This window comes from Geotrypetes seraphini, chromosome 8, assembly GCF_902459505.1.
Source record: "Geotrypetes seraphini chromosome 8, aGeoSer1.1, whole genome shotgun sequence".
Taxonomy (NCBI): Eukaryota; Metazoa; Chordata; class Amphibia; order Gymnophiona; family Dermophiidae; genus Geotrypetes; species Geotrypetes seraphini.
In genome coordinates, this window is record NC_047091.1 from 103049527 (window position 1) to 103071427 (window position 21901).

The following is a 21901-nucleotide window of genomic DNA, read 5'->3' on the forward strand; positions in this document are numbered from 1 at the left end:
GTTTTAAAATTATCTGGAAACATTGGATGATGGCTGGAATTCGTATTTTAGAAGATGTAATAAATAAAGGTAAACTGCTTGAGTTTTCACAATTGCAAAATAAATTTGGTTTAAATAAATCACAATATTTCAGATGGTTGCAATTGAAGCAGGCCATTCAGACAGGGTTCTCTGAATGGAAAAATCTTAATAATTATCATAGTATGGAATTCTTATGTTTTCAGATAGATTCCATGGGACACCAGGCCGCAATGTGGTATAAATTAATATCTGGATTTATACATAAAAAAAAAAAAAATGGTCTTAGAGATATTTGGAGCATTGAGATTAAGCATCAAATTAATGCATCTCAATGGCCACGACTTTGGTCTTGGAGGATAAGATGTACAATGTCAGCATCTATGAGACAAACTTGGTTTTTTATTTTACATAGAGCTCTATGGACCCCTACACGTTTACATAGAATTGATAGCTCTAAGTCTAATAGATGCTGGCATTGTCATCTAGAAGCAGGGACATTAGATCATCTTTTATTCTATTGTCCATTCATATTAACATTTTGGAAATCAATTTGGCCCCAAATAAATAGGATGTTAGAAAATCCAGTAGCCTTGACATATGATACAATTCTATTTGGTACTACAATGAGAGCCCATAGTCAAATCTCATCAAATAACAACAAACTTTTATTTATAATGACTGGAATAGCAATACAGCAAATTACATGTAATTGGAAAAATTGGGACAGATTGAACTATAATTTCTGGTGGAACTCAGTTTGCCATATATATAAGATGGAACATGCATTTGCAACACAAAAAGGATATATGAATAAGTTCAAGAAGATTTGGGGACCATTAACAGAATATTGCAATATTTGAATTTCATTTTCCCATGATAAGAAAATAGTATAAAGAAGGAGGGGGGAGGGGTTAAGGGGAGGGAATTATTCTCTTTATCATATATTATAAATAAAATATTATAATAGATGATATTCTTACATGAAAATAACGTAATAAAGGGAGGGGGAAAAGGTTCATATTTAAATAATAATTGATAAAATCATTACAATATATATATTAGATTAGATTAGATATTGTATAACTTTATAAGAAAAATAATTACAATTATATGATATATAAAACCATAAGAAAAATAAGACAAGAAATGTTATATATAAAATATATTATAAAAATATCAAGTGTATTGTTAAGATAATTGTATGAAAATTTATGACACTTGTTGTTAAATGGAAAAAAAATTCAATAAAAAAAACTTAAACAAGATCTTGTTCAAAGATAAAGTTAACAATTAAAGTTCCTCTTTCTTTAACTTCCATAGATTATTCCTCTAATATTGCCGTAAGATTTTGCAAGTCTTTATCAAAGACCAAGTTCTCACCCTTAGGTATATCAGGATTTCTTTTTGAAATAAGTAAAAAGTATACTTTATATAGGGGTGGAATCTGATCTTGCGAAAATTCAAACATTCTACCAGGAATTTTTTAAAAATCTCAATAGGTGATATTGCCAAAATCCTTGGGCAATTTAGGATTCTCAGGTTCAATCTTCTGTTAAAGTTCTCAATCATTTCTATTTTACGGGCAGTAAAATTTTGTTCTTTAACAATAGTAGTAATTGAATTTTTCAATGAAGCTGACTCAGTTTGTATTTTGTCCATGCACTCTTGCTTGACTTTTAGCAAACTATCAGAAAAGTTATCCATTTTCTTAACCATTACCTCAATATCTGAGGCAGTCTTCTCCACCTTCACATCCAGTCTCTTGATAGCCTCTAGAAGTGTCTCTAGTGTCACTGCTGGTGTGCTTTTTGGTACTCCTTCTCCTTCAGCCACCCTTCCACCCAGCGTTCCAGCTAGGGCAGTAGCTCCTCCCATTGCCTGCTCCGGGGTCTCCTGCTCCTCTCCCTCGGGGTCAAGCTCAACACTCTGCGCCTCTGCTGGACATGGAGGCGCAGAGAGATGCGGTGGAGACAGTGATGTCATCAGGTCCAGAGACCCAAGTGCTCCCTCACTCAGGTCCAACGCGGAACTCTCCCGCTGCGGGGATATCCAGGCGTCGGCTGGGCTCAGCGGCTGTAGAAACTGCTGAATCGTTTGTTGGGCCGGAGACGATGTGACCAGCGGTAATTGACCCGCTCTCACACTCCCCTTCCTCTTCGTATGAGGCATTCCAATAGTATAAGTATCTTGTTCCAATAATTGAAAAGTTGAAGAAAAAACACTAAGCCTGCCGAGCACAGCTAGATAGCGTCCGCCATCTTGGATTCCTCCTCCAACATCTCATTCTCTCCCCACATGATCATAATTTTTAAGGCCAAAAATCAGACAGACAGCAGTATTCTGTGATATTCTGAGTCTGCTAGAGTTTTTTTTAAATGAGATCCCAGATAAACAATATTACAGTAGTCCAGAATAGACAAAATTGATGACTGAACCAGTAATCTAAAAGACGTTAAATCAAAATATTTTTTGATAGTGTGAAGCTTCCATAGTAAACCATTTTTTAATCAGTAGATCAGTATGGTCATTAAAAGATAACGAGCGATCTAGCGTAATGCCTAATATTTTTATCGTAGTGGTTATTGAATAATTTTGACCATTTAAATGGAGTACATTTTCATTAATCTTATCATTAGGACTAGCAAGGAAAAACTTTGTTTTTTCTGGATTGAGCTTCAATTTAAATTTAGTGGTCCATTGTTCTATTTGTGCCTGAATAAATGAGATCTGAATTTTTACTTCAGTCGTGAATGATGTTAGAGGAGTAAGTATTGTTATATCATTGGCATAGATGTAAAATTTGACCTGCAAGCTCTGTAGTAAATTTCTCAATGATACTAGATAGATATTAAATAGCATTGGCGAAAGTGGTGAACTTTGTGGTACACCACATGGGTTCTTCCACGAAGATGAATATTCACCGGCACTAAATACTTGATATGATCTATTTTTCAAGTAACCTTGGAACCATTTCCACACATTTCCAGAGATTCCAATTGAATCTAGGCAATTTAATAATATCTCATGGTCTACCAAATCAAAAGCACTACTTAAATTTATCTGAAGAATCAATGCACTAGTCCTCAAACTAGGCCATAAGATGATCAATCAATGAGGCCAATACAGTTTCTGTGCTAAATCCTGAGCGGAATCCTGATTGAAAACTATGGAGAACTTCAAATTTATCCAAATAGTTTACTAGTTCAACATTTACTAATCTTTCCATAAGCTTTGTAAATAGTGGAATAGTGGCAATAGGTCTGAAATTTGAATTGCAAGTAATAGACTCTTTAGGATCCTTTACAATAGGAGTAACCAAAATTTGGCCTATTTCCTTCATGAACAATCCTGCTTTCAATGAGGAAGCAATCCATTTAAAAAGATTGGATTTCAGAGTGAAAGAAGCATTCTTCATTATATTAGATGGATAGTTATCCAGGTGACAATTAGATTTGGCATATTTGGTAAATAATTTACAGAATATTGTCCAATCTGGAGCATTAAATTGTTCCCAGGTCATATCTGTCCTAACCCCATCATATAATTGAATAATAGTCATATCAAATGCTCTCAAATTGCTGATTTTAGTCAGAAAGCTCTCTCAGCCATTCTGACTTCAGTTGCATTTTTACATTCCTCTCCTATGGGTACATTCTGCAGTGCAGCTACTTGGTCTTCAGTCTACTTATTCATGCATCTCTCCTGTCGGAAATCTTTTCCAGAAGGGAGGGTTGCTTCGAACAAGTAGTTTTCTACAAAATTTCTTTACTTCATTGGCCAACTCTTCCTCCATCCCGTTCCAATAAGCTAGGGAGTCCCATATGTGAGAATATGATGCCTGCTTTTCCTAGGATAAAGCACAGTCAGTTACCATAACAGTGTTATCCAGGACAAGCAGGCAGCATATTCTCACATATGGGTGATGTCATTCACGGAACCCTGGTATAGACAGCTGTTAAACTGTTTGTGCAATTTAAGAGCTTTAGAAAGTTTGCGACTGACCGCACTGCATATGCGTAGGTGCACAGCTCCTCGGTTCTCAGTTTCTGCGGAAATGCAAAGTCGTGTGTGAAACAGTCTCCATTTATCTTTTGCCTTCCTGCTTGCGTGTTTTTGACTTTTATTCTTCTCTTTTTTATTAATAAAATGTTTTGTTTACTTTCTTTTTTTGTCGATCAGCTTCTCTGACGGCGGGGCCTTCATTTTCGCCTCAGCTTTCAGCTTTTGATTTGGCTGAGGCAGTTTTCCCTCCTATGTCCCGCCCGTTGACCGGCTTCAAAAAGTGCGGCAGGTGCCAGTGCACTATTACTTTAACAGACCCGCATAAGTGGTGCATTCAGTGCCTTGGCCCAGACCACCGCATTGAGTCTTGCATGCGTTGTTTGCCCCTTCAGAAGCATTCTATTAAAAGCCGCCTTTTACAACAAAGACTACTCTTTGATAGCATGGAGGGATCACTGTCCAAGCCATCAACGACAAAGGCATCACCATCATCTGAGGTACCTGCTTCCGTGTCGGTGTCGCAAGCTATAGCTCCATGAGGTAAGCCAGTTAAGAAATCAGCAGCTTCTCAGACGGTGTCTCAGGCCACTAAGGTATCGAGTCTAGTTGTACCAGCCAAACAGAGACCATTGATGTGTCTCGCTTCAACTTCGAGGAGTGCATCTTCATTCATGTCATCCTCTCCGGAGCGAGCCACAGCACTGTTGATACCGGCGTCCAAGCCACAGGTGTCGATGCATGCTTTTAAGGAGAAGCTCGATGCTCTTTATCAATTGTAGTTTGGGGATATGTTTCAACTCATTACCCCCATGTCGGCTCCTCCGATACCATTCCAGCCTGAGCGTCGCCCCATGTGAGATGCAGGAACCACTACTGCTTCATCAGTACTGCATCATTCTCGGCACCAATAAGAACATAAGAACATAAGAAGTTGCCTCCGCTGAGGCAGACCAGAGGTCCATCTCGCCCAGCGGTCCGCTCCCGCGGCGGCCCATCAGGCCCATTGCCTTAGCAATGGTCCCAGACTATCCCTATAACCTACCGCTACTCTTATCTGTACCCCTCAATTCCTTTATCCTCTAGGAACCTATCCAAACCTTCTTTGAAGCCTTGTAACGTGCTCCGGCCTATCACAGCCTCCGGAAGCGCGTTCCATGTGTCCACCACCCTCTGGGTGAAAAAGAACTTTCTGGCATTTGTTTTAAACCTGTCTCCTTTTAATTTTTCCGAGTGCCCCCTTGTACTTGTGGTTCCCCGTAATCTGAAAAATCTGTCCCTGTCTACCTTTTCTATACCCTTCAGGATCTTGAAGGTTTCTATCATGTCTCCTCTAAGTCTCCGCTTTTCCAGGGAGAACAGCCCCAGCTTTTTCAGTCTGTCAGTATATGAGAGGTTTTCCATACCTCTTATCAGTTTAGTTGCTCTTCTCTGGACTCCCTCAAGTACCGCCATGTCCTTTTTGAGGTACGGCGACCAATATTGGACACAGTACTCCAGATGCGGTCGCACCATTGCACGATACAGTGGCAGGATGACCTCCTTCGTCCTGGTCGTGATACCCTTCTTAATGATACCCAACATTTTGTTTGCTTTTCTTGAGGCTGTGGCGCACTGTGCCGACGCCTTTAAAGACGTGTCCACCATCACTCCCAGGTCTCTTTCAAGGTTACTTACCCCTAGCAATGATCCTCCCATTTTGTAGCTGAACATCGGGTTCTTTTTCCCTACATGCATGACCTTGCATTTCCCTACATTAAAGTTCATTTGCCATTTTTTGGCCCATTCTTCTAGCGTCGTTAGGTCCCTTTGCAGATCTTCGCAGTCTTCCATGGTTTCAACCCTGCGGTAGAGTTTGGTGTCATCCGCAAATTTAATAACTTCGCAATTTGTTCCCGCCTCCAGGTCATCAATAAACATATTGAACAGGAGCGGTCCCAGCACCGACCCCTGCGGAACTCCGCTCGTGACCCCATGCCAGTCTGAGTAATGGCCCTTCACTCCAACCCTCTGTTTCCTGTCATCATCATCGAGCCATACTTCCAGGCATTGCCCTTCAAGACACCGTTCTGTTTCTCCGAGGTGTCAACATAAGAAGCGTCTTTCCTCTGAACATCGCTACAGTCATTCATTTCGTTCTTCTCCATGGCTGCATTCCAGTAAATCTGGCAAGCATTTTTCCAGGTCAAGGCATATCTCTCCCAAGCGATCAGACAAACGCAAGAAATCTGTCTCGCCTACTACCATTGGATTGGTACCGAGCCAAGTGCCGATACCGCTTTCCTTCAATTCCTGTGGATCCAAACCTTCATCTTGATTCTACTCATAATGTCTCTCCCTCTACTACAGAAGCTTACGATTCTCCTGTAGAGCAATCTCCTCGCTCCACTTCTCACAGAGAGCCATCTCCTTCCAAGCCAGTCTCATTTACTCGCTTTATCAGGTAAATGATTAAAGACATGGCTGTTAAGTTGGAAAAAGATTCCAAGTATTCGGAGAAATTTATAGAGACTATGGACTACAAACATCCTGTTAAGGAGCCTCTTAAATTTTCTTTACATGGCATCCTGAAGGAAACTCCAGAAAAATTGGGAGTCTACTTTTTTTGTTCTGGTTGCTCCTGGGAAGCTTGATTCTCATTACAAAATCATTCCCAAAAAGTGCAGATCCAGGGCACTGCCACCGCCTAGCAGCAAGGGAACGCAAAGGCAGGCGAGGAGGAATAGTGGTGGCCCCTCTTCCATGCTTCCAGCACCTCAGCTGGACAGGGGGAGCAGGGAAGAGGTGCTGTTGGACAGGAGGGGAGGTAACAGGAAGGGAGGCCTACTACTGGACAGGGGGAGCAGGGAAGAGGTGCTGCTGGACAGGGGGGATGTAACAGGAAGGGAGAAGGCCTACTGCTGGAGAGGGGGAGCAGGGAAGAGGTGCTGCGGGATAGGGGGGAGGTAAAAGGAAGGGAGAAGGACTGCTGCTGGACAGGGGGGAGAAGTGAAGGGGTGCTGATGGACGGGGAGCAGGGAAGAGGTGCTTTTGGACAGGGGGAAGGTAAAAGGAAGGGAGAAGGGCTGCTACTGGACAGGGGGAGCACTGAAGGGGTGCTGTTGGACGGGGGGAGGTAACAGGAAGGGAGGCCTACTGCTGGACAGGGGGAGCAGGAAAGAGGTGCTGCTGGACAGGGGGGATGTAACAGGAAGGGAGAAGGCCTATTGCTGGACAGGGGGAGCAGGGAAGAGGTGCTGCGGGATAGGGGAGAGGTATAAGGAAGGGAGAAGGACTGCTGCTGTACAGGGGGAGCAGTGAAGTGGTGCTGATGGACGGGGAGCAGGGAAGAGGTGCTTTTGGACAGGGGGAAGGTAAAACGAAGGGAGAAGGGCTGCTGCTGGACAGGGGGAGCACTGAAGGGGTGCTGCTGGACAGGAGAGACGTAAACAAAGGGAGAAGGGCTGCTGCTGGACAGGGGGAGCAGGCAAGGGGTGCTGCTGTACACGGGGGAGGTAAAAGGAAGGGAGAAGGGCTGCTGCTGGATAGGGGGAGCAGGCAAGGGGTGGTGGTGGACAGCCAAGGAAAGAGAGAGAGACAGAAAGACATACAGACAGCGGCCAAGGAGAGAGAGAAAGAAAGAAAGACAGATACACACATCTATCTATTCTAGCACCCGTTAATATAACAGGCTTAAAGACTATTGTTTAATACTCTCACTCAACTCAGACAGCATATGGTACAATCTGCGTACGATGCTTTTGAGCTGTCCTCTCGAGCTTCTGCAATATCTGTGGCCATGAGAAGGCTGGCATGGCTCAGGATAGCAGACATGGATGTTAATCTCCAAGATCGCATAGCCAATATTCTCTGTCTGAAAGATGATCTTTTGGGAGGACACTATTGAGAACGCAACTCAAAAACTCTCAGCACATGAAGTCTTGGGATTCATTGCTTAAATCTAAGCCTAAGTCATCTACGTCTAGACCAGGGGTAGGGAACTCCGATCCTCGAGAGCTGTATTCCAGTCGGGTTTTCAGGATTTCCCCAATGAATATGCATTGAAAGCAGTGCATGCAAATAGATCTCATGCATATTCATTGGGGGAATCCTGAAAACCCGACTGGAATATGCTCTCGAGGACCGGAGTTCCCTACCCCTGGTCTGGTATCTCCTTTCCTTGGTTTTCCTCCCCCCCCCTATTGGGTGCAGCAGCAGCATTTCTCTTCCCCCCTCCCCCCGTCGGCAGATTCGCTACAGGCTAAGGCAGGAGATAGGTCAGCGATGGAAGGAAGCGAACAACTTGCTGCTCTTGCTTGCTTCGGGCCTTCTTTGCTGCCGGGTCCTGCCTTTGCGGAAACAGAAAGTAGGCAGGACCCGGCACAAAGGAAGGCCCGAAGCAAGTAAGAACACCAAGTTGTAAGCTTCCCTCCCTGCCCTATCTCCCGCCTTAGCCTGTAGCGAATCTATTTCTTGGACCTGCTTTATTCCTCTTAGGTACCTTCTCCCTCCTTTTCCGTGTGCCAGCAGCAGTTAGTTAAGATCGCAGCTGTTAGCTTCTGCCTCTCCTCTTTCTGATTGGTTCTCCTCAGATTTTAGGTGGAAAATCACCACTACCAATACAAGGTTCTGTCTTTCGGTCTCGCTTCATCTCCAAAGGTTTTCACCAAGTGCCTGGTGGTTGTGGCGGTGGCAGCCTTGCGGACTCACGGTTTTCAAGTCTTTCCCAGTCTTTCCCTATCTAGATGATTGGCTCATCAAGGATCCTTCGTCTTAGGGTGTTATCATAGCGACACAACAGACTATATTGTTCCTGCAAAATTTGGGATTCGAAATCAACTTTCCCAAATCTTAACTGCAGCCTTCTCAGACTCTTCAGTTCATCGAAGTCCTCCTAGATACTGTTAAACTCAGGGCACTTCTTCCTCAACAGCATCAAGATGCTTTGATACAACTTTGCCATCAAGTGACCCACCTTCATTCACTCTCAGTAAAGCGCATGATGGTTCTTCTAGGTCACATGGCATCTACAGTTCATGTGACGTCTTTTGCTGGCTTCTCAGTGGTCGCAGGCTCTCAACCTGCTTGCCCAGCATATTGCAGTAACATCTCTACCACAATCTCTTCAATGGTGGATGCTCTCTTCCAATCTTTCCAGAGGTTTGCTGTTTCAAATGCCTCCTCATTAGAAGGTTTTCACGACAGATTCATCAACCTATGCTTGATCAAACAGGAATTTACCACCATGAATTCTGATAGCTCCTCGGTGGCCCAGACAACCTTAGTTCTCCCTTCTACTTCAATCAGCATCAGGGAGTAACTTATTCTGCCAATTTTTCCATCTCTTCTTATACAGAATCATGGTTCTCTTCTTCATCCCAATCTGCAGTCTTTGCACCTGACAGCTTGGTATTTCTCGGGCTGAGTTCACCTGACCTTCAGTTTTCTCAATCTGTCAGAGACATCTTGGATGCTTCAAGAAAACCAGCCACAAGACAAGGTTATATTAAAAAATGGTTTTCTACTTGTTGCAATCTTCATCATCAAGAACCAAAATCCATCTCCTTATCTTTGGTTCTGGATTACCTTCTACATTTATCTTATTCTGGCCTCCAGTCCACTTCCATTAGAGTCCATCTCAGTGTAATTGCTGCTTTTCATCAACCAATGGATGGAAAACCTCTCGCTGCTCACCCTGTGGTTTCCAAATTTATGAAGGGACTCTTCAATGTCAAACCACCTCCTATAGTTTGGGATCTTAATGTTGGTCCTTGCTAAGCTGATGAAGCCTCCATTTGGCTCACCTTAAATACCTTACTTGGAAAGTAGTTTTTCTTATTTTTCTAACTTCTTCTCACAAAGTCATTGAACTTCAAGCATTGGTAGTGGATCCACCATATACAGTATTCCATCATGACAAGGTGGTGCTCCGCACTCATCCAAAGTTCTTACCGAAAGTTGTCACCGAGTTCCATCTCAATCAATCCATTGTTCTTCCAGTTTTTTTCCCTAAGCCTTATTCTTGTCCTAGAGAAACAACTTTTCATACACTGGACTGCAAACGAGCATTGGCCTACTATTTGCAATGCACTAAATCGCATAGATCTTCTCCACAACTTTTTGTTTCCTTTGATCCTAACAAGTTAGGGCACCCTGTTTCCAAAAGGCATCTCGTTTTGTTATGCTCAGGCTGGGCTGCAACTGGTGGGTCGTGTCACAGCCCATAAGGTTCGAGCTATGGCAGCTTCAGTAGCTTTTCTCTGCTCTACTCCTATTGATGACATCTACAAAGCTTCTACTTAGTCCTCGGTTCATACTTTCGCTTGGAGGTCACCCACATGTGAGAATATGCTGCCTGCTTGTCCTGGGATAAAGCACAGTTACTTACCATAACAGGTGTTATCCAGGAACAGCAGACAGATATTCTCACAACCCATCCACCTCCCCTGGTTGGCTTCTTAGCTGGCTATCTGAAATGAGGAGCCATATACCTATGTCTGACGGAAAGGCACTCGCACATGCGTGGTGCGGTCTGTACCGGGGTTCCTTAGATGACATCACCCACATATGAGACTATCTGCCTGCTGTCCCTGGATAACACCTGTTACGGTAATAACTGTGCTATATTTGGAGACAACAAGCTGATATTCTCGCAACACACCCACCTCCCCTGGTTGTCAATCCCTTCTTAAAAGAAGCACATTGGTTACCTGTAAACTATAGAATCACTTACAAAATAGCACTACTGCCATATAAAACGTTAATGAATAAATCTGCATTCTTAGAAAGAATTCTAATCCCTTATGTTCTTATAAGATCTTTAAGATCTGAGGAGAAATCTCTCCTCTCAGTCCCTTCATTAAGATTCATTTACATGTGGAGGGACACAATCTTCTCTGTTATGGCACCTCAAACTTGGAACTCGCTTCCAGTTTATATTAGGGAAGAAAAATCACTTAGTAAGTTCAAAGGTATCTTAAAAAGCTGGCTCTTTAAGGACGCTTTCAACTGAGCTGCTTGAATTCTACAAAACTCAAATATTCTATAGTGGACTAAAATGCTCTAAATGAAAACTGAGTGAGCAACAATTCCCTATCCTACTGTCTTAACTTCTACGTTCATTTTATTTTATTTTTTTGAATTGTCTACCTCTTGTGTCCGATAGTGTCAGAGTTTTAAAATATGTGTGTTTTAATTTAACCTTAAGAACATAAGAGTTACCGCTGCTGGGTCAAGACCGGTGGTCCATCCTGCCCAGTAGTCTGCTCACACGGAATATGATAGTGCAATCAAATTAAATTTTTAAATAAACTTGAAACTTGCTTATGGAACTAAGGTACCACGAGTGGGCATCGGGCAGGAAGGCACTTGCGCATGTTCTGTGCGGGCATTCGCAAAGTTTCTTAAAACTTAAAGTGACAATACACTTTTAATGCTGTCCATACCGGGCGAGGTGGATGACGTCACCCCATATGTAAGAATATCTGCCTGTTGTCTCCAGATAACACCTGTTATGATAAGCAACAGTGCTATCTCACTCTCTCTCATGGGACACTCTCCATAGATCCCTGACATCCCATGCTTGACAAAAGCTGTGTAGTTTATTGCAATCTGTATACACATAGGATATGCCAGTTGCCAAATTGCCCATATTTGGGTCTAAAATTAAATTGAAATCTCTCCCCAGAGCTAGTGAGCCTTTAGATCGAGTTGAAAAAGGATTGAGATCCGTTCATAAAATATCATAAAATTGACTTTGCTCATGGTTGGGTGTATAGAAATTAACCAGAGTAACATGACCCCCCCCCCCTATGGTCAGCCCATCAATACATATCAGCCCTCTTTGTCCAACACTACTTTGTGAATCTGTCATGCATGCTGTTTACTAAACAGGATACCCATCCTTACTGTTTTCAATTTAAGTTTATTACAGGTTAAGTACTTTTATGACACAACAGATATTCATGTTTTTGCATCAAATAGGTTTCTTGTACCACAGAATATCTACTTTCAGTTGTCCTTAAAAAGAGGGAATGTTTATTCAGGGTATTAACTTTCACATTTAATGATAGGTAAAATTAAATATCTATTAATTACATTCACCTGGTGTCTAATAAATAATAGCAAAGTATGGGGCTGCTAACACTTTGGGACTGTTCTCATAAAAATTCTTTAATATTGTGATGTCTTATTTCTAAACCCACATTGGCCTCCCATTCTCTCGCAATCCCCCCTCCATCCACCTAACTCCCGTCTAACCTTAACTTTAGTAACTTGGTACCTCATAGAGAATGCCCACAAAAAAGAAAAAAATGGAGGAGGAGAAAAATGCCTCCGCGTGCTTCCATTGACTGTTTGTCAACAATTCCCAGTCTTGTCTATAAACCAGGATATCAAGCTAAGCTAACTGTCTGTTGTATAAAAGTCCTCAGTAAAAAGTCCAAATCTCATCTATTGCCAACTAGATCAGGGTAGAGAAAATTTCAAAAAATGTATGGAAACCACAGTTCTCACCTAGGATTTCTGTTGTCCTACTGCTTAATGTTCCTTTCTTAAATTCTTTAAAGAACATAAGAAGTTGCCTCCGCTGAGTCAGACCAGAGGTCCATCTTGCCCAGCGGTCCGCTCCCGCGGCGGCCTATCAGGCCTATTGCCTGAGCAGTGGTCCCTGACTATTTCTTTAACCTACCTCTACTCCTATCCCTATAACCTACCTCTACCTCTATCTAGGCCAAACAGGTCGGAGAGGGAATCAAGATGGCATCGGAGTGAATCGAGCTATCAAGTGGCTCCTGCTCCGTTCGGCAATTTTTCTACCTTTTTCCTTAGAGATTTACCTGCTATGCCCAAGCGCAGGGGTAAGCAGAGGAGTGTGCTTCCTGCCTCCTCTTCCACTTCTTTGACTCGGCAAGCGGCAATTACAACCTATGCCGTTCCAGTTGGAGTGGGCGCATCCGCTGACCGGGAGGGCAGACCTCGGTCTTGGAAGGCGACATTTCGCTTAGCCCATTCGGGCCTGGAGTTCCTCCGCGTCCCGGGATAATGTTGGGGACGCCCTCGGAAGCACAGGAAGCGCCAGAATTGATGTCTCACCCCTGACCCCGGATGGGAACCACAGCTTGCTGACTTTTTCAGTCAGCATTGGAAGTTGGAGGACTTGAATGTCAGCGGGAAAGGTGGAGATGGAACCCTTGGTGGAGTCCCCCGGAATAGCTATCCCTGCTCCCCTGATTAAACCAGCGGTGATAGACATGGAAGCATTATGGAGCGCTTTGGAGACTTTACACAAGGTATGCTCCCAGTTTGTTGTTTCCACACAAAATTCTAACATCAAATTTAAAACTTTTGAAGAGAAATTCCAGCAACAGTCTTATAGAATGGACAAACTGGAGAAATCTGTGGCAGATGGGAAGATTACTACTAATTTACAACTTAAGGAAAAAGCTTTACTTACTAGGAAAATTGAAAATTTAGAGAACGCTAATAGAAATTTGAACTTGAGACTTTTTTTAATTTTCCTGTTTCCAAGTTTCAGTCTCCTAGGGATTTATTTCAGTCCTTTTTAAACATAGCTTTGAAATTTCCAGAAAATAATATACCACCATTACAAAAGATATTTTACTTAAATTTACCAAAGGAGGATAAAGATAAAGGGAATGCATTACCAGGAGAATTGGATCTCACTGGTATGCTGGAGACATCTCAAGAAGAAATAGTGACTAGAGCTACTTTATTGGTAACTTTTGTCTTTCTTCAAGACAAAGAAGCAATTCTTCGTCTATTCTATAGGACTGATAAGGTGGAATTTCATGGATTCAAAATTTCTATATTTCCTGATGTATCGAAGTGAACACAAGCCAGATGCAAGAAGTTTTTGGCCTGTCGTCGGTCCGTTTTGAGTTTGGGGGCAACCTTTCAATTACGTTTCCCCTGTAAATGTTGCATTACATATCAGAGTAATAGATATATTTTTTATGAACCTGATCAATTGCAGTTTTTCCTTGAAGGTAAAGTAACCACAAGAATTCCAGAGACCTCCAAAGAATCACCCAAGCAGGCCATTAGTTAAATACTCCAACTGCACTCTGTTATTTGATTTAGTTTAGTATTATTTCCTGGAATCCAACTACCCTTGGAAGTGATTGATTCCTTCTCTCCTTAAATTGTGGACTTTAGTCATAGTCACTGTGTGATATTATTTTATAATTGGTACTTGTTTTCCTTATTTGATTGTTATATTTCCTTTCAAGTATTGATTTATTTTATAATTTGTTAAAGCATAAATAATAAATAATTAAAAAAAAGAAGCTTTTAGTCCAGAGTCAGAATGCTGGGTAATCTCTTGATGGTACTACTGCGCTTCAGGAAGTTGTTTAGTAATGTGGCCTTACCCCCCTCCTCTCCCATTAGTCCGGGCAACTGGGATGAATCATTTTCTCCACTGTCTCAGGAAGTAGTTGAGTTACCTCTTCCACTGTTTTCACCTGTTGTAACTTATCATCCAAGTAGAATAATAAAGCGAACGAATATTGCCTACAGTATTGGATGTTTTTTTTTTCTTCTCTGAGATGTTACAAAAACTTTGTTCCACTCATCTTTGTAATGTCACTGCTGCTAAGTCTTTGTATATTTCAATATCGTAAGAATCACAGTTGATAAAGCTCTGGCTTTAGACAGTACTTCCTCTTTAACTTTGAAATCTTTAAAACAAGCCACAATGTCCCAGGGCCTATTTGTGCGTGGCTTGGTGAGAGACCTTTGCGCTGTTTTGAGCAAAATAGTTTTTAGTGGGACCAGTTGGGGATCTCCTGCTAGCAACTGACTCGCTATGCGCTGTACCACTTCCTCGCAGTTACTAATGATCTAAAGTTTCAGGAATTCCTCTTATCTGTAGATTTGTCCACCGACTGCGTTTTTCCAGATCTTCAATTTTGTCTAGCAGGTAAGATTGTGTCTTTTGAGCATCTAAGAATTGGCTCTCTAATTGAGACAGAAAATCTTGTTGTTTTTCCTCCATGTGTACCTCAACATCTTCTACGCGATGACTGAGTGCTGCAGTTTCACCGTAGAGGTTGGTGGAGAGTGCCGAAAGTTCCTCTCAGCTATTGGATCACTTGGTTGTTCTTCTATGGTCATTATATTTTCAGTTGTAGAGAAGTCTGCAGAGTGGCTGTGTTGGTGCCTACACTTGCACCTTGCCATCTTGGCTTTCCCTTTTGTCCATGGCCAGAATGCAAAATCTTTTAGAGATTTACAGTGAGGCTGCAACATTCTTGCTTTTTATTAAGGTAATCTGCTTCTTCAATCTGGGGGTGATGTTTTTTCCACTTTTAACGCCCTGGATGATGGAGATTGCGATTGATTTTATTTGGAGGCCCGTGGAGCTCAATATTCAGCCGCAATCCACCCCCTCACCTGAGCATTCTTCACCGTATTGTGATCAATCTCCAAAGCAGTGTTCAAGTGAGTGATGAGTCCTGCATCAGTCCAGGCATCAGTAGCAATCTCTGCTGTCTCTCTGTCCAGTATGGTGTCTTAAACTGGCAAGGGCTATGTTGGTCATATATTCTATTGTATTTTGGCCTCTTCCTAGCTTTTTCTAGAGCAACAGGAGCTTCCTCCATTGGTTAATCTCCCTGTTCCACTTCAAGTACAGATCTCTCTATCTCTTGCTCTTCTGTTTTTTTTCTCTCTTCATTCTCCATTTTTCATCTTCCTTCCTTTTTGTCTGCCACTCCTTCAGTAGTTCTTGTCAGGGAGGTCGATGGTCCAATCTGATGAGGTCCAACACTCCCAGCTTTCTGTCTGACCTTTTGTAAAGGCTAACTCAATTGTAGCAATCTTCTCTCTGTTGCAGTCGCAAAATGTGTATTCCACTGACACAGGCAGAATTACATCCCACATCAGTACAACTCTATTTCACACTTGCAGGTAAGTATGTCCATCAGTGCATTGAGCTTTTCCATAAATCTGTCTTTCTCCTTCAGTGTTGCTCTGCCCACTGAAACTTTTCTGGCTTGTCCCCACAGGGTTTTCAATTTTGTTTTAATCCTAACATGGCTGTTTATAATAGGGTCACTGAATTTTAGATCTGCTTTATACCTGTGAGCAAGTAATCCAGTCATTAGGTTGGTGACCAGTCATCAGTGCTGTAATATCATCTGTCTTGATGTCTCTTAAATACAACCCATATCTGATGAGATCCCTGCCAGTTAGTAGTTCAGCTACAGGTGGTTAGTTCTCTGTCTGGTCCCACCAAATGATGTAAATGAATTCAGACTTGGGGGCTCCTTTTACTAAGCAGTGTTAGGGCATTAACGCGCAGAATAGCACGCACTACAATGCCGCACACGCTAGATGCTAACGCCAGCATTGAGCTGGCATTAGTTCTAGCCGCGTAGCGTGAGGTTAGCGTACGCCAATCTGCTGCATGCGTTAAAAACGCTAGCGTACCTTAGTAAAAGAAGCCCTTAGTCTTATTTTTCTTTTGGTAGTTTTCAGTATTAGATTATTGCTATGACGATTCTATGTTGAAAACCATAATGAAACTAATGTATTGGTGTCAATATAATATGGGTAAATAAGTAAGGTATATTGATAATTGAGGCGTAAATATGCAATGCAAACAAAAACTATCAGAGCACTTAAAATATATTTCAGTAATTTGTGTATATTTGCATAATTTCTTAGAAATTCCAGGTAGGTAAATAACACATTATACAAAATTTAAAGCTTGTTTTTGATTTTCCGCCTGAAATTGTACCATTGTTTCATTAGTGCTTTTTAAAATTATCTCCCAAATTGACACATCCTATTCCCTACTCTCAGATCATCTTTTTATTCTTTTTTTTTTCCTTCATGGCCCTAGGAAGAGCTAGGTTCTGACCAAGACCTGCATTGTGTATTGGATCAAGGCAGCCATTGAGGCTGCTTGACTTGGACACAGGCAACCTTTTTGGGGATCTCCCCAGATATCTGCCAGGCGTCAACCTGGTCATCACTCCATTTCTTTGTGCAGCATTACAGATTGGATGTGATGGCCAGAACCTGTTCAGCCTTTGCTGAGCCATCAGAGGGCCTCCTCCCAATGAGTTCTGCATTAGAACATCTCAATAATTCAGGATGGTACAGCCCAGTTGCTAAGGAAAGTGAAATATAGGGCCTCTTCTACTAAACCGCGCTAGCAGTTTAGTGCAGAGAGCCGCAATGGATAGCCTGCGCTGCTCCCGACGCTCATTGAGTTCCTATGAGCGTCGGGAGCAGCGCGGCTCCCCACGCTAAAACCACTAGCGCGGTTTAGTAGAAAAGGGGGATAGTTAAACTAGTCTCTGAGGACAGCAGGCATATATTCTTGTATCCTGCCCACCTCCCCTAGTTTCCGTCTTAGTTTTATTACTGAGCTGATGATCCCATGAGCTGACATCAGGCAGGAAAGTGCCAGCATGCACGTAGTATGGGCACTGCCTTAAAAAAATGTAAAGTGACAGTGCATTTGGTAGTGTCTCTACTGGGTTCTGTGGATGACGTCACCCTCATGTGAGAATATATACCAGCTGTCCTCGGAAACCACCCACTGCAGGCAAGTAACTTTGCTATATCCACTGGTGGATATTTGTGTTTGTTGTAACTTTTTGTTTTATTGTTTTTCATTGTGATCTGCTCCAGTATCTCTTCAGTAAATAAAGAGGTGTAGTATAAGACATATCAACTAAACAATTGAATTCCAATCTTTTAGACTCCTTTTCAGCCAGCTGGATTGGACACAAGTAGGACAACTCGGCATCATGGGCTGGTAGACAGAGTATATCGAGACCGAAACCGCCTTGGGTCCCCACATAGGCGACCACTGTCTGTGGATAAACATGGACGTCAGATATCCTTTTATTTACCTTATGGTTGTAAAATCTGAAATGTGTTAACTGACCCAATTTTGAAGTACCAGAAATTATTACATTTAGATAATCATTTCCATTTATTTTCTGAAAGTCTATGTAAGATTATTTTTTTTTCTTAACTTAAGTTTTCTAATATTCACCATCATTGGTCTGACCTGGTGGCTCTGAGGCAAGTGCTGTGCACCGCCATGTGAAACACCTAGGTTCAATTCCTAGGGCCCAGCTTGTGCTCATTGTGCTTGCCAGGACTGAGGATTCTTCAGAGGTAGCAATCATATCTCCATGGGTGGGGGTGGGGGGGAGAGATCAGCCACTGGACAGTTATGATCCCTGTTGAATGGATAAGTTGGTGTATCACTACACTGACTAGCTAAATAGGAGGTTATAAAATAGGGGAAACACCACCACTACCACCACCACTTAGCTTTAGGTAGCAGTAAATGAAAGTTTATGGTACTATAGCCCTAAAAAAAAGAAAAATTTTAATTGAGCTAAAAGACCAAAGGAACAAAAGCAAACTACTGCCCCTCTCTGCCCCTCTGCCTCGGCGCCAAAAACCAAAACAAAACATACTGTCAGCTTCTAAAAAGCATGCAGAGTGAAATAGGAGAGTAGAATGATCTAAAGAAAAGTGAAAGTGAGTGGCAGAGGTGAGGGTAGGTTGCAGGATAAATATGTGCTTGGTCTCTTAGGTCAGTTTTGTTATATTTTTTATTTTGTTACTAGCAAAGGAGTTAAATGTGCATCCTGTCCATAAAGTGATTTATTGCTTCCTGTATGTAGTAAAGGCAGAATAAACATCCTGGCAGCTATCCACTTCATATTTTGCTACACTGACCTTGCTCTAGTAGCGTGGTGTTTGGCCCATGTATGCTTTGTTGACATTAGTCTAGAATGCAGTTTTAAGACTGAGTCTGTATTCACCTGCACTGTTTGGAGCTATCAACTGTAGAATAGTTATACCTAAAAAGGCAGTTAACAAATTGAAAATAAGAATGGAACACAGTATAACTGATAGTTATAACCATATGTGTTTGATTTGGTTTAGACATTTATGTTTTGAACATGTTATTTCATGGTCTAAAGATATATCATCACTGATTCTTTTTTTATTTAGTTCATTTTTACTACAAAATATCCTTCCATTTTCTAAATTAAAGATTATATGACTGACATGCAGATTTGTTTCTAGTAGGGCTGAAAATTAACGTGTTAACACAATGCATTAATTGTTTTAACAATGTAAAAAAGTATATATATATATATATATATATATATATTTATTAATGTGGGGAAGCTTACTATCGAAATCCTGCCCATATCGCCGCAGCCGTGCTTCCTTCCTGTCACTTCCGATGTGCTACATGGGAAATGAAATCAGCTGAACGCCAATGAAGACATCAGATGGATGTCAGACCCACCTTTGAGCTGCTGATCCTCCCTCATGCTGACAGTTCCCTTCAGGGTTAGGGCAGCTGCTACTGACTTGCCTCTGACCACCTTACACCTTGGAGCTGCTAGTGCTCTGTCCTCCCTCCTCCACCCCAGAAAGGTGCTAGGATTGCCATTGCACCTTCCCTCCTGGAAAAGTGCTAGGTCTTCTGACTCCTCCTTCATCCCCTAGAGAGCTTTGGGGGCTGCTGCTCTTCCATCCCCTGGAGAGCTGCTGGTGCCATTAGGTCTCCCCTGAAAGCTTGTATTGCTGCTGGTAAGAGTTGGGAAATCCGCAGCCACAGGCAGCAGCTGCACTTCTCTCGCTCTCGCTCTCTCCCCCTCAAAAATCGTATTGCAAGAGGAGTGAATTACAGCATATTGGGTTGCTCCCTCCTCCTGTGTCTCCCTGCCGTTGACTGCTTATTGCTTATATGAACCATGGGGACCTTTGTATCTTCTTGTAGTACGATTTCAGCTAGGAGAGGGAAAGAGAATGACTAGTGCAGCTGCTACCTGTGGCTGTGTAAGTCAAGGTCATTGTATGCCATGGAGGAGGCTTGAGCAAGGTGATCTAAAGTTTGCTAGTTTCACCCCAATATTGTGGAGAGGAGAGATTTGTGAGCTGCATTGTTGGTGAAGGGAAAGGGGTGATGATGTACTCTTTGGAAGAGGAAAGAGGGAGGGTGCTGCACTGTTGGGCAGGGGGAAAGAGAAGAAATGGGCTTCAATCTTTTACATTTGGATCATGCAATTAATTGCAGGATTAAAAATTTTAATCATGATTAAAATTTTAATTGATGTACAGCCCTAGTTTCTAGACCTATTGTATAAATGACAAGATCCTATTGTTTTCCCTTAAATCAGTAAATCACGTAGACAGTTGCCCATACGGCACTGTGTATTTGTCGCCTCCACCGGATACCAGCTGGAGAAGGTTAGTGAGAATTTGATTTTATAAACTTTTCAAACTGATAAAATGGCAATGAAATTTCTAGGTGCAGATGTGTAGGAGCAACCACATATGTATGAGGTGAGCTCATTAACATTTTGTTTTTCCATGTCATATTAATGCAAACATTAACATTTGCCTAATGTGCATTATACAGTATTTTGTGTTAACATTACAGTTTAGTACGTATATGGACCCCTGAGTGTTGCATGCGGTATCTGAATTTGTATTATTTAACCGCATACATGAGTTTTACCTTTCCCATATAATGCTGTATCTGACAGATGGCAGTCAGTTCCCATTTTTCATGCTACTTCTGATGTCACTGTTTACCTTTTCCTGTTCTGTGGCTTTCATGATACCAGAAACCATTTGCACACTTTATTTTTTTTATAGCAAAACAGTTGGTGATTGCATACATGACAATGCAAAAATGCATCTCAATGTTCATCTGGATAATATGCAAATCTTCATCAGCCATAATATAGATCATGTGGCAACATGGATAGGCCTTTGGAACTATAGTACAATTTTGTTGATAGCAGTAGATATAACATTGATGCTAATGGAAATGCTTCTACTGATTGGAAAGAATTAAGTGCCTACATACTTTCTGTTGTTTTGATTAGAGTTAAAAATTGAAATTAGGACAGTTGGTGCTTGTTTCCAGTGCAGATGTTTTGGTTTAGTGAAAAATAGTACAGAAATAGAAGCAATTTTTTTTCATTGGAACTGGTCTTGAGGTTATTATTAACGTGGGAAGAGGTATCATTGGCTGGTTGTTTAATGTTTCTAATACAGGAATTGTAAGATGGCATGTTTAAACTCCATCTAGCACTGATACTCAGGAAACAGGCTGTTAGGTCATATCTTGAATGTACAAAAGCAAAAATCGGATGTCGTCATGTTTATGTGATCTACATTTATCCCAGGACAAGCAGGCAGCATATTTTCACAAGTGGATGATGTCATCCACGTAGCCCCGGTACGGACAGCTTTAAAAGTGCATCGCCACTTTAAAAATTTAAGTTTGCGAACTGCCCGCACCACACATGCGCGAGTGCCTTCCCGCCCGATGCCTCTCGTGGCTCCTCAGTTCTTAGTTTTCCATGGAACTAAGAAGTCGTGTTTTTGAATGTTGTTCAAATTTTGCCTTTGCCTTCCAGCTCATGTATTTTTTAGTTGTATTTTTTCTGTGTAGTTTAGATACGTGTTTTATTTGCGTTTTAAACCCCCCCCCAACCATTTAGGATATTTTTTCCTCGCTGTTCTGACCTCGTGGTCTTTGCCCATGAAGGCCTCGTTGTTTTCTTCAGCCATTGAATTCAATTTGGCAGAAGCGATTTTTCCGTTGATGTCCTTGCGCTTACTAAGTTTAAAAAGTGTTATAGACGCCAGTGACAAATTTCTATAGTTGGAGCTTATAGTGCCTTGGCCTGGAACAACTTGTCGAATCCTGTGCACGGTGATCTACCCTGCAGAAACGTACAATTAAGAGTCAAAAGCTCCAACAAGAAAAGTTGTTTGGCACCGGTATGGACACCGAGATGACATTGCAGCCTTCAGCATCTAAAATGTCGGCGTCGGGGGACATCACCCTATCGGGTAAGCCAGCTAAAAAGCC

The 21901-nt window shown here is 42.0% G+C and overlaps 1 protein-coding gene across 2 annotated transcripts in view; it reads left to right on the top strand.

The window, feature by feature from the left end:
* CRTC1 (CREB regulated transcription coactivator 1) overlaps window positions 1-21901 on the top strand; it is a 387940-nt gene that overhangs the window by 85302 nt on the left and 280737 nt on the right. For both annotated transcript variants that reach the window (XM_033955481.1, XM_033955482.1), the window contains exons 3-4: window positions 17735-17872; window positions 20201-20262. In XM_033955481.1, the coding sequence (XP_033811372.1) occupies window positions 17735-17872; window positions 20201-20262 (200 nt within the window). The remainder of the gene's footprint in view (window positions 1-17734; window positions 17873-20200; window positions 20263-21901) is intronic.